The 13,511-nt window shown below is 38.8% G+C and overlaps 1 protein-coding gene across 4 annotated transcripts in view; it reads left to right on the top strand.

Annotated features, from left to right (window-relative positions):
* Positions 1-13,511, top strand: part of LOC147020412 (adhesion G protein-coupled receptor B3-like) — a 713,921-nt gene that overhangs the window by 681,231 nt on the left and 19,179 nt on the right. For 3 of the 4 annotated variants that reach the window (XM_085895732.1, XM_085895730.1, XM_085895733.1), the window contains 6 exons: positions 215-307; positions 411-425; positions 3,664-3,703; positions 5,802-6,400; positions 9,307-9,342; positions 10,138-10,242. In XM_085895732.1, coding sequence (XP_085751858.1) covers positions 215-307; positions 411-425; positions 3,664-3,703; positions 5,802-6,400; positions 9,307-9,342; positions 10,138-10,242 — 888 coding nt within the window. The remainder of the gene's footprint in view (positions 1-214; positions 308-410; positions 426-3,663; positions 3,704-5,801; positions 6,401-9,306; positions 9,343-10,137; positions 10,243-13,511) is intronic. The other variant, XM_085895731.1, reaches the window with a different exon arrangement.

The following is a 13,511-nucleotide window of genomic DNA, read 5'->3' as shown; positions in this document are numbered from 1 at the left end:
ACTACACTTAAATGTCATCACTTAAGCTTTGAATGTATTGTGTATTTCAATTAAATAACATGTTAATTCCAAATGTGAGCATGATTGACTTCACAGAACATTTGACACTTACTACAAAATGTCATCGGGTATTACAGTGAGAAACAAAACTGTTTGAGTTAATTACAAGTGGTGTAATGTTACGCCTTAACAAATGACGTTCCCATTCTACTAGGTACAAGATGCTCTTAAGTGCAGGATCCAGAACACCAATGTACAGACCAACGAAACAAGCAGCACCTTTCAAAATGGCCATGCAGAGATCCTGGTGAGTGTTTTATCGTGAGTTAAGTTCACTTCCATTTAATGTAATGAATGTTTGTTTGCATATTCGCTGAAACTCACACATACACTTTATAATGCATTTGCAGAAAGGACGCTTTAAGGTAGGACACTATATTAGTTGGGCATGTGACGTGTCGGTTCTGGGTTCTTTTGAATCGGGAGTATTTGTGCTGATCACTATTAGTGGGGTAGATATATGAGAAAATTGAGAGGAATTGTGACTTTTGTGGTAAAAGCATCAAAAATTGGAGTAGATCGTGTTTAATATGTCCCAAATTATTTCATATATTGTGCCAAGCTGAATATTTCATGTGATGGCCATAAATGGGAAAAAAATCCAAGATGGCTGCCACACAAATTGCAAAAATCTATTATGTTGCATATCTTTGGCAATTTATGACAAAAAGATGAATGAAGTGTCTTTTTTTCTATGTTTTCAAGCCTTGTGCATCCAATTCCACCATCATTTCTTCTTTTAAAAAATGCATACAAATCTTCATGTGGACAATTGTATGCAAAAATTGAATTTGTCCAATATGAAAAACAGCCTTTTGTCAATAATTTCAATAATTCATGTCACTATTTTGAAATGTTCATGCCATATATTTCAGACAATAATGTAAATGTTTCGTCATTTATTATAAGCACACTGGAATTGGTTCATTTTTTTTTCATCTCTGTATACGTCATAGGCTTTGTGATGGGTAATTGATAAAGCACACCTGGATGTGACCAAGTGCACATGTCTTGTTCATGTCACGTGTAAGCATTTGAGAAAGGAGTCGGCCATTCCAGATGTAGCAATATCTGCTTGGGTCAGAGCATTTGTCCACCCACTACCATCGAGGAAATCTCCGAGAGTTCTCCAGGCAGCCATCTCAATGTGTTAGCCACCAATCACAATGAACCAGACTTCTGTATGCTGTATGAATCTGGCCCCTTCCACTGAATTAGTTACGCAATCGTGAACAGTGGATGATCCAATATTAGCACCAGTCACCAGTCCATGGTTCAGAAATTTTACAGCAAACCGGACAACATCAATCAAGTGACGAGCATAGCCACAGACTTGGAATCATCAGGGAACAATCACAGAAGTAATGTGATGGTGGCAACAAAGTTGCCTGGTTGCTGTGAATTTGCATGGAATGCAGCTCAGGAGATTGGGTTAGCGATGCTCTGGGTCTCCTTAATTATGATCTGCTCTGATACTTTTTGCCACTTGTCATCATCGAGAGCAGCCTTTACATGATGTTTATCACATGTGAGAGTACCATCAATGGAGGGGAAGATGAGGGAGTCCTTGTTCCTCTCCATCACAGGGGTCAAATTTTTATACGACACAGGTATAGCGATGGGATCTGCTTTCTCGAGGGCCCAGGCTTCAGTGTAGCCCTTTTATGTTCAACACCATTGGACTCTGTTATACTATTCTGAAACAGGGATGTACCTGTTCCATGAAGCATGTCATGAGCTGTCGTTGAGCTTGAGTTTTGGTGAATGCTATTGACTACAGCTATTGTGAACAGATTTTTTTCACAGGATGAGGGGACAAACAATCCCATCGGTTTCATATTGCTGAGATACTGAAACAGCCATGCATTTGGAGATACGAAGAACTCTATCATACGAAATTAACAAATCTAAATGAAATAAGGTGGAATAATAACAAGTCCCATTTGCGTGTATTTCCATGAATCATCAGGCCAAGGTATATTGGTAATCGTCTCTCTGTCCTTCCTGTGGTAAGCATTGTTGGATACCTGGCATCTTCTCACTTGAGTGTTAAACTGCAACAATTGGGCCAGATTAAGTGCTGCTTGCCTTGCTGTCTCCGTATCATTGTTCTTGATATTTGTTCCATCGATGACCATGTCAATTATTGCACCCAGAGATGTGGAAACAGCATCTTCCTGGCAGCTTTTTGAAATGATCCATCAAATGTTGCATGCTTTACCAGCATATCTCAGCATATGGTAAGTGTAGCCTTTGCAAGGCAAATAGATTCGTCATCACAGTCGTCCAAGCCTGCTTCTCTCAGCAGAGGTCCGATATAATTGTCCAAAGTCATGAAGATATCACGGCTTTGCTTGTAGGCACAGAGACCAGGCGTGTGGGCAAATATATGCTCTTTCAAATCCATGGAGTTAATTTGACTGGAAACATTTACTCACAGCTCTCTCAGTTGGTTTGTGTACAATTGTAGAAGATCGGCCAGCATGAAAATTGGACACTTATCTGGCAACTTCATCTCTTCTTGGCATCATAGCTTCATGAGGAAGTCTAGAGTATGCTCCAGATTCGTTGCAAAGGAAACATTTGTGACATTGAAGAGGACTGTTTTTGTGTCGCCTGTCGATGCATGTATGGGTGATCTCCTGCCTCACTTGTAGATGCAGCAGTTCCTTGTAGTCTTGCCAGACGACTGGTGGTAGGATTTATGCCATCGAGCATGATTTCTGGACAAGAGGGTTGTAATGCCATCTTCATCAAGCTGGCGTATATCTACTGGCACTGGTTGCTCACCAAGTTCATGGAAATTTGTCAAATTCTCACCCAAATTGTCATTGCCAGCTCCAACATCTGCCTATTTAGAATTTTCTGGACACTAAAGTGGTGCAGAAGAATGTTCTTGACACAAGGAACACACGGTTCAATCAATAGTATCAGGTGTGGATGTAGATGAACGCAGACTCTCACTTTGAAGAAGCTTACACCTCTTCTTTGCTGACACATTGTGGGCTACATCTACTCAGCCATCTGCAATGAAACAAAAAAAATTATATAACTCCTAAAATGAATAGCTATGCATTTTTCGAATAAATGATGGTGGCAGTGGATTTTTTTATGCCTCAAGACATAGAAAAGGACACTTTATTCATGTTTTTACATCATATATTGCCGAATGTATGTGGCTTAATAAATTTTCACAATTAATGCGGTGGCTATCTTTAATTCTTCCCATTTATGGGCATTCGGTGAACTATTCGGCTTGGCAATATATCTGAAATCATTTAGGACATAGCAAATATGTTTTGCACCAATTTTGGTGCTTTTACCACAAAAGCCACAATTTTATTACGTATCTGCCCCACTACTTGCTATTTATCATCAAATGGGATGTGCCTCTTTTTAACAGTGAATTAACCTTATATTATTCAGCATCCTTGTCTAGTGCCTGTTGCATGAGACTTCTTGGTGTGTGTTTGGATAAATTGAAAGTGCCTTGATTGGAGGAATAGTTTGCACTCGACCTATAATTTAATTTTCCTATCCTTAATTATGAATTTTTCTTTGAAATATATCACATTGTGCATGTTCGATTTTTATTCCCAACAGTCAGACTTTGAAAAAGATGTGGAGATGGTTTGTCGGTCAGGTGAGCAATGACTTTTGTTTCAAACCGAGCTCCTTCACATGCAACAGCTGGTTTAAATTGGAACATTGCAATCTTATTTTGTGACTAAATGAAATCAAACTTTAATGCTTCTTCATTTACATCACACACCTTTTATGCAAAACAGAATTTTTTTTAACAGATTATGCATATTTTGTGTTTCCTGTTTAATTAAGAGTGGGCTGGCAGAAGCTAAGAAACATAACACAAGGGAAGCCATTTGCCATTTCTAAACCTACCCGGGTTCCTCGACAGCTGCAGACATTCACAAGTAGTACATACATGAGAATACCAATGCTGCATGCCTTCCTCAACTGCCATACTGGTTTCATCACTTGTTGGTGAATCATCAGCGACAGCAGAGAAAGAAACGCACACCACCAAGGCTCCCAAGCATGTACCATGTACAATGCCAATAGCAGTTAAAATATAAATAACAAGACCCAATCCCATCTTTCCCCCATAATTGGAGGAATAACCAATCAGCTCTCACCTAATCAGCTACCCAGATGGCTCGGATTGTCAAATCTATTAACTCCCATGTGTGATAATGACCAGATAGGGTTGCTTTATGCAGCTTTCTTTGGCTCGAAGAACATGGGAGTTAATTTATTTGATAATCCTAGCCACCTGGGTCATATGATTCAGTGAGATCTGATTGGTTATTCCCTCCAAATATGTATATATATATATATATATATATATATATATATATATATATATATATATATATATATATATATATATATATATATATATATATATATATATATATATATACGGTATATGTATCATGGTGCATCCATCGGTGTTCAATTTAAACTCTCCCACAAAATAAAGACTGAATTCAATTATTCTTACTGAGCATCGCATATGTATTGTCAAAATATTTTTTGGCTTTTTCATCCATATTCTAGGAACTTCAGAGAAAAGCTGATCTGGTGTAAATCACCATTCATTACAGGATATTCCAAAACGGTCTGATTATATTATGGAATGGGTGAGAATGATTCAGTATGGAATTGTAATGCAAATTGATATTGCCTAAAGCAAAGCAATGTCCATTACAAGCAAGCCAGCACGCATGTAATTAAAGTCCAATTGCATACTATGGCGTGCCTCATTTATTGAGCTACGAAAGGAATTCTGCACTGCAACCTCAGACCCCAGTTGAAAAAGTGTTGTGTTTCCTTATGTCTTGGAATAAAAATATTCCCATGACATAATCACAATTAAAAAACAATTTGCACTTGTATTTTTGCCTCCAAAATAAGGCCAATGACAATTTTGAGTGGTTTTCGCAATGCAATGTATATACATATATATATATATATATATATATATATATATATATATATATATATATATATATATATATATATATATATATATATATATATATATATTGCTATTCTTGCACATCCCATGCAGCAATGATGTTGAGAAATGATTATTATGGTCTTGGTATTGGATAGTCTAAATTGTACTGTTAAATTGATAATAAAATCTCACACATAATTCACGGATTCCAGTATAGACTCCACTTGTAAATTGTCAGTATAATGTTACAGCTCCCTACACAAATATGGAACACTGAGTTTTTAACTCTCGGTCAAGAATATAAATGTCCCAAATGCAATGACACTGAAAGGGTTCTCATCAGCCACAAGGACATTCATCATGTGACCTTTCATATTTTCCACTCGACTGAAATGTCATCCTTGCGAGGTCGGCAAAATGAGTACCAGCTTACTGGAAACAGAGGTCGGCAAAAACAGCCACGCTCCCAGCAATTATGCAACCAGCAGCCACAGACTGCAGAAGAAATGATGATGACTTGGCTCAAAAAGACATAAAATAATATTAATTTCTACATTAAGCTTTGCTGCAGTAATTGTTACTCCATATAATGGACAGGAATTATATACTTCATGCACTCTCTTATTATCAGATTTTTGCAACTTGTGTACAATATAAAATGTACTTCTGACAAACTGCTTTTATTATGTCAAATGCATTAAAAGAAGAGCATTGATGCCAGCAAGCAGGATCTCACTGCTGTCTCTCCACTCTTGGCCAGTACTCAGCAAAGATGGGCAAGTGGCAGCACCAGGCAGTGGATTACCATGTGAAGAGCACACCCTGATAAAGCCTGACTACAGTTCCAACAGCATAGGCCTCTCTGGCCTTCTCAGCATACTTCCTGATGTTCAACCACAGCCTGCTCCGACATTAACAACTTCAGAAACACCAGCGACATCGATGAACCCTCCTGATCTGCCAAGCGGTTATGGCAACGCAGACCCCAGCCAGCTTTACTGCTGTTCTACAGATGCTCTGGAGTTATTTCGGGCACATGAGCGTGCCATATCCAGTAACTATGTGCTCCTGCCTTGTTCAACACAGGCACCTGGTATGAATACACTGCCTCCAGGTGGATCTGGTAGCCATGATATCCCAGCCACTGAAATTGGGCATTTGGGACCATCTATTCCCAAGGGCACTGATCCTTTGAGCAGCCTTACACGTGAGCGACATCGCAACCTGTTTCGCCGTCCAAGCTTAAATGTGGAGCATCCACCACCGCTGCGTGCATGCTATGGCACACTGACGCGTGACTCACCATCACAGGCGTTGCGAGCTGATACTGCATCCACAGTGTCACTAAACTCACTGGAGGTGAGTTCAGAGAAGGGATAATGCAAAAGAAAGCTATCACTAACTTTGGGTAAACTGGAAACGTTTTAACTCTATTATCAATTTGTGTTGGTAACAATTATACCCTGTAACAGCACCATTTGATGATGATGATGATGATTACTTTTTGTTGTGAAAGATCACATGGTACCCTTCCAAAAGAGCAGGCTAGTGTGTGCCACTATCTTGAGCAAATCATAATTCTCTGCCAAAATTTCCAGTGGCTGCATCAGATCATAAACATCATTTGCAGTGGCTGCATCAAATCATAAACTGCATCAGAAGCATCACAGAATTCCCTGAAATTATGCGAATGAGCTCAGAGTTAAGTCCTATATCTGTGCATGATTGTAAAATTATTGTTTTATTGTTGTTATTATTATTGTTATTATTCTTCTGCAAAGTGAATTTTTCACATAATTTTCATTATTTTTGTTAGTCCTAATATTACCAATGCATGTATTATTGCGAGTCATCGCATCGTCTTTCAATATTCACAATAATCTATAAAGAAATGAACAAGCACATTAAATTAGCGTGTTCATGAAATAAGGGATGCACTGTCATTGTAACCAATCACTCTTCATGGAACTCTTGCAGTGTTGGCTGTTCGATGAGTCAGAAGCTGCAAAAAGATATCCTCTTAAAGAAGAAAACCTTTCAAATTGAAAACAAACATCATAATATCAAATGCTGCACAACGATACAAAGAAAATTTAACTAACATTCACAAGGTATTTAATGAAATATATAAACACAAAAGTATGTGAAGAATAAAATGAAGAGGTGGGACAAACAAAGGGCAAAGGAAGAGATTTTTGACGACAAAAGGATGACCCATAAAATGTGACTTGCATCTTTGTTTGAACTACCATGGACTCTCTGTTACTGACTCTACGATTCCCAACATACTACAAAAATGGCCAATGTGCTGTGCACAGCCAACATTGTCACCTCATAGGAGAGGAGCAGAAGTCGTGGTAGCAGACTTGGTGATTTTGTTGCGTCATTAATGAACCGTGATATAGTGCATGCATTAACAAATGGCACAACTTGGAACAACCAAGACTATAAAATCAGAAGCCAAGACTAGCACAATGGAGGTTGGCTCGAAGTTTGAGGGGGTGGGGGGTATGCATTGTAAAGCTTAAGTCTTTAATGCTGTTTTCATGTTATCCCATGTCTGGAAGATCAGCAGTGAATGTCAAATTTCCACTGTAGTGGTTAAGGGTGAAGATGGCTTCTAATGATGCAAAGTTGTCAACCTTGTGCTCTGCACAAATCATTACAAAACATTTGGGAAAGGTAAATCGATATTAATTAATCTCCCTTTGGAGTAGAAGAGCCTCCAGAGCTGCCATGTTGGTTGTAAGCCAGGAAGGGTTCTCATAATGGCAAGTAGAACAGCCGTTCACCATATTTCAATCCTTTTGAAGTGTTTGCAAATTAATGTTCCATAACTACTAATAATAACTTTATTACCTCCACTACCGAAGGTGGGCAGAGGCTAAGTTTTCACACCTGGTTGTTTGTCTGTCTGTTTGCTTGTGAGCAGAATATCTCAAAACGTTATGGACAGATTCAGACAAAACCTGGTAGACAGGTTAGGTGTGTGACAAGGACGAATTGTTTAGATGCTGGTGAAGATCCAGATCCGGATACTAGAATTTTAGTTATTCTTCATCATTGAGAGATAGGGCCAAAAATTACTGTTCAGCCTGGCGGAGGTATGCACTCTACTGAGTGCCATTCCAGTTGCATATTCACTTTCATGCCAAACTCTAAACCAGTTATTCTTGTTATTGTTAATTTTTTGTTATCATTATTGTTTTTATTATTAATCACAGTGATTTGTTTTAAATATCCTTACATTGCAAAAACATAATCTTTACATCAATTTTTATATTCCATATTTTCTTTGAGCGAATCATCATTTAATAATTCACCTTGGAACAAGTCTGTGCCATTAATTACAGCTTGAATTCTGCATGGCATTACACCTTTAAACGGTGCAATTAAAAGATGTATCATCTGATCACTCTGAGCAAAATAACCAAGAGCAGTTTGATGTATCTGGTGCTGATTATACCACTGATGCTGAAATGCACAATCGATGATAAATGTATGTGATGCTACGTTTTTCCTCCCATTATTCACAGTTTGCAAACTTTTCCATTGAGTGTTTGGATGTGCCCATACTCGTCGACAGCAGTGCTGTCAGAACTGGTTATGATCAGTTTCCTCTGAGCAGAAGCTCGCAAGACAATCAGAATGCTCTGTAATACTGTACTGGCATTTCCGCCCTGAAACAGTCAATTTATAGTGAACAAACTCACGCAACCAGGACATAAAACAGAGGAAATGTATCCAACATGATTCAAAGAAGTTATTCACTTCACTATCCATATACCTAGTGTATTTATTTTCTTCAACTCCAGCTGTTACTTTCATTTTGCTGAATGTCCTGCTCATTGTACAGATTTGTGATTTAACCTTTGCTTTGATTAAATCCCAGAGTTGTAGCACATGATGCGAGTCAAATCTCCATCAAGCAGCAACCTGCCATCCTGTTGCCTCTATCTGCATGAGATTATGGTTTCTTTCATTATTTAAGTCCTCGTTTCATTCCTCATTTCATTTCACTTTTCATTCCTCTTTCAGTCTTTATTTCATTAATTATGTCATTCCATCTTTCATTCTCTCTTTTTTGGGATCTCTGCTTCCTACGCCATTTTGATTCCAAAAAGTTGGCTTGTAAGAGTTTCCTCTACTCACAAAAATGAAGTAAAGTTTTTATGCTTAATCGAGAAATGATTCAAACCTTTAAAATTGTATATTGTTTATTTTACCTTTTAATATACAAATCTCTTTTTCCTCCTCTTTTCTAGAGGCGAAAGTGTAAATACTCTGAGCTTGATTTTGAGGTAGGTCTATTTGAATGCGCACACATATCCCTGTTATATTTGAGAATACCGTGCTTAATTTATAATAAAGTGTAAAGCACGTACAGAGTCTGATGACATGATAGTTGTGCAGCTTTAAAATTTTAATTTACTGTCATTTCTTTTTTTCTGTCTATTGTTTTACATTCCTCCATATATGATGTGTTTGATGTGTTCAAATATCATTTTAATTATTTAATCTCTTCTCACTTTCTTACTGCTCATTCGACAGTACTCCTACTCCCCCCTCCCCACCCCCAACCCTTTTATTTTACACATTACCCCGGTTTCCCCTTCCATCTGACCCATTTTAACTGTTAATTTCGCTTTTTATTCTATGTTTTTTTAAGTGTCTTCTCAGCAGCTTTTACATTGGTATCATCCTCCATTTTCTAAAAACGGTAATGACCAAGTTCTTGGCTTGACATAAATATGTCAACTACACATTTTGATGAAACTTATATTTCTACATTTGGTTTGTACAAGGTAAAGCTACACTTTGCTATGTGGTGATTTTACAAAAAGGTTAACCTTTTCATGAAACAATTGCCGTTTTTTTTGGGGGGGTTTTTCATACTTTTGTTTTTTTTTTCACCCAAGGACTAAGTGATCAACCCTCGTTAATGTATTTATGACCAAAACTCTTTCTTTCTGCACCATTCAATCCCACATAGTACCTATAGGTATAGTGGACCATGCTGTTTGTCTGGAGATCTCCCATGCCCACTCCATTGAAATTGTAATTAACAAAGTTTGTAAACCTCTTTTATCTTTCAGAAAATAATGCGCACAAGGAAACGTCATATTGACATGTTCCAAGACTTGAATAACAAATTCCAACAAGATAAGGATGATCGTGGAACATTGTCTGTGGACATGTTGGTAAGCTGAAGCCAAACAATGTTTTATTCAATGGTCTGTTTAGTCCAAGTGTTTTGCTACCTCATTATGTCCCTGTTAAAGGCTTATTCCATTTTGTTAAATGCTCGTAAATACCACACACACATGTAACGAAAAGCGGGGTTGCGCAATTGTTTCACCTCTGTTTGTCTATCTATCCTTCTGTCGACAAACGTCACTTTATGATTGAGTAACAACTTAATTTCAATTGAATGTGATATTTTTTGAACATGAATCGGAAAATGAACTTGTAGTTTAGCAGTGCTTTGTCTGAGTTTGTCTGCTTCACTCATGCGTAGAGAGAAGGGAGATAATTTTTTTTAACTCTGTCTACCTGCCTGGCAGTCAAACAAAATTGAAAATCATTTCAAACAGGAAACTTACTATTTTATAGGATGTTATAAAGAACACAAACAACAGGTACGAATAACTAATGTAACATGTTAAATAAGGTGGTATATGTACTGCTGCATCAATGGTGGTAAACTAACGGAATTTTTTTCCTATGACCTTTGAAACTTTTATTTTATTTCAGTTCAATAATACACTTGAACACGAGAACAGCAATCCCTTTTAGCACTTTCAAACCCTTCCATTTAGCTTTGCAATACTTGGACAAAATATTACATTTTACATCATCACGACCAATCACATTTGCCACTCATAGATCCAGCCCACATCCGTATTTCTCAAGACAGCACAGGGAATATGTTATATGAACTCTCTACTTCAAAATGTGAAGCCTGACGTGCCAGGTTGCATCTGTTATCCGAGCTTATTGTGCTTTGCTTGGTTGAGTAATGAGATATTTTCTCTCTGCATTTCCCGATCATATCCAGTTTTTGGTTATTCTGAAACTTGCATTGTTAGACTCTCTTTCCCAGCTCATGTTTGCGTTATCAAACCCAAGCCAAGATAACAATCTTGTCATGAATGCAAGTACAGCTTATGCTCTGCAAAACTTTAATTTGGGTGTTTCATCATTCAGAAAAAAAAACATTACAAAATTTCATTTCCTACGGATCATTGACTGATCCTCATGCACGAGTGTCTGCAATATCCTGTCTGTAGGACTTCCTTTCAGCCATCAGATAACTGAAATTTTTGAGATATATGCTTCCATTTTGTGAAGAACAGATGGCCATTCAAACAACGTGCAGTCTATTAAGATGAGACCCTAACCATAACTAGACTTAATCTGTGATGTATTATTACCATTGGACGGATGTTATGTTTTCACATCTGTTTGTCTGCAAGCAGGGTATCTCAAAGAGTTATGGACAGCTTCGGACGAAACTTGGTGGACAAGTTAGGTACGTGACAAGGACAAATTGATTAGATTTTTGTGACAATCTGTGTCCAGATCCGGATTCTCATACGAGAATTTTGTAATTGTTTATGTGATTCTTCACCATTGAGAGATAGGACCAAGAATGATATTTTGCATGATATTTAAAAATGTTATGGATGGATTTGAATCAAACTCTGTGGACAGATTGGGTCTGTGACAAGAACAAGATGATTGAATTTTGGCTATGGTATGGATGCAGCCGATGAGCGTGCTACAAAACCTAAACTGTTTAGCCTGGCAGAGGTGTGTGCTCCTCTGAGTGCCATGCTAATTGACGATTTGCGATTATCCCACAGCAATACCAAAGTTACGAATTTCTCACTTTATCCATTGAACCTCAAAATTTTGGAAACTTTGTCATGATTATGAAGTTCTACCCTGCAGAGTCTTCACGTGTTTATGTTCACTCTGGGAGCAAGATGGCTAACTAGGTGCTTTGCCATCCTCAGCAGCAGGATGCTGGTAGAAAACGGCCTGACTCAACATAAAATACACGGTGCTGCCAACTCCTGTAAACAAACTTGAAAGCTTGGACAATTAGGCATCATAACGCTGCAAAACAGCATTCAGGTGCTACATTGTCCAAGATTTGCGATTGCCTTTGTGATTTCATCAGAGACAAAGCGTTGCTTCATTGTCATTTATCAAAAACATTATGTTTCACTGCTTTGTAACTCACACTTACCCCCTCCCCCCCCCACTTCCTTCCCCCATGTTAATTTTGCTTTGTTGCTTTTCACTAAAGATGCTCAATTGAAAGAGCTCTGGGGAAATAGCTTTGAGCATGGAATCCAACTGCACCATATAAGTAGGATAGGTTTTTTTTAAAGCATGTAACAATCGTCATGAAGCATGAAACCAATCTTTGCTTTCATTTATGTTGATGTGGCCTGAAGAAACATTGATGAATTTATTGTTTAATGGACAGGGTTTTCATTTGCTTTTTGATATTTGAATGGGTTATATCACCATGCCATTTCTGCCTGCCTGTGTGTCTATCTGTTTGGATGTCTCTTTCCACATGTCCTTCAAGGGATGCTCCAAATTGGAGTTGATAAATGTAACAGGAGCTGTAATTTGCATAAAGCTACATGCAAGCCAATTATAAATTGTATTTTTGTTGACTAGTGCTCACATGCATCAGTTGATATAATTACGGCTGTGGAAATTGACAGAACACCATAAAGGTCCCGAGATCAGTGAGGCCGATCAGTCCGTGTCCAGATAGATTTCCCCACCGTTGTTTAAAGGGAACTATTCATGTTAACCGGGCTGTGATCTTTGAGTTAGCCGGTATTCTTTACTATCGTTATTTTGGACCAACCACGTCCACCAACAGCATCTTTCTCAACAACTGCTTTACAACAACCACCACTACCACCAACATCACTCTCAACAACCGCTTCAGACCAACCGCCTTCCACCACCACAACCACACCTGCCTCTCACCAAACCATGCCATCCTCACCACTTCGCCAGCAACCGTCAACATCTCCACACCACAAACATCGCCTCACCTTTGTCTCCGAAACGACGCCATCTTTGCGCCAGCCGCGAGGAGTCCGCATCGAGCGGCGTCGCTGCAGGCCGACGCGGGGCGTTTGCTCGTCGGATCAAGCTTGGTGATCTCGCGCACGTCCACTTTCCGCGCAGAGGTCAGAGGTCGAGGATCGGAGGCCAAACCGTGTCTCACCAGCCCTATAAAAGGACGAGCAGAGCGCCAAGGTCGCGTTCGAGTTGGGTCGCGTTCGATTTGGGTCGAGTCGAGTTGGGTCGAGTCGAGTTGGGTTGAGTCGAGTTGATCAGTCGGCCTGAGTCAGTCTGGAGAGGTCGGGGAGTCGGGAGGAAGCCAGAAGCCAAGGAGCTGCGTGGAAGTCTGGGCTCGTGGCGGAGTCGAGAG

This window comes from Eptatretus burgeri, chromosome 9 (assembly GCF_056783735.1).
Source record: "Eptatretus burgeri isolate ZD-2024b chromosome 9, Ebu_testis_v1, whole genome shotgun sequence".
Classification (NCBI taxonomy): domain Eukaryota; kingdom Metazoa; phylum Chordata; class Myxini; order Myxiniformes; family Myxinidae; genus Eptatretus; species Eptatretus burgeri.
This window is presented reverse-complemented; position numbering and strand designations above follow the sequence as displayed.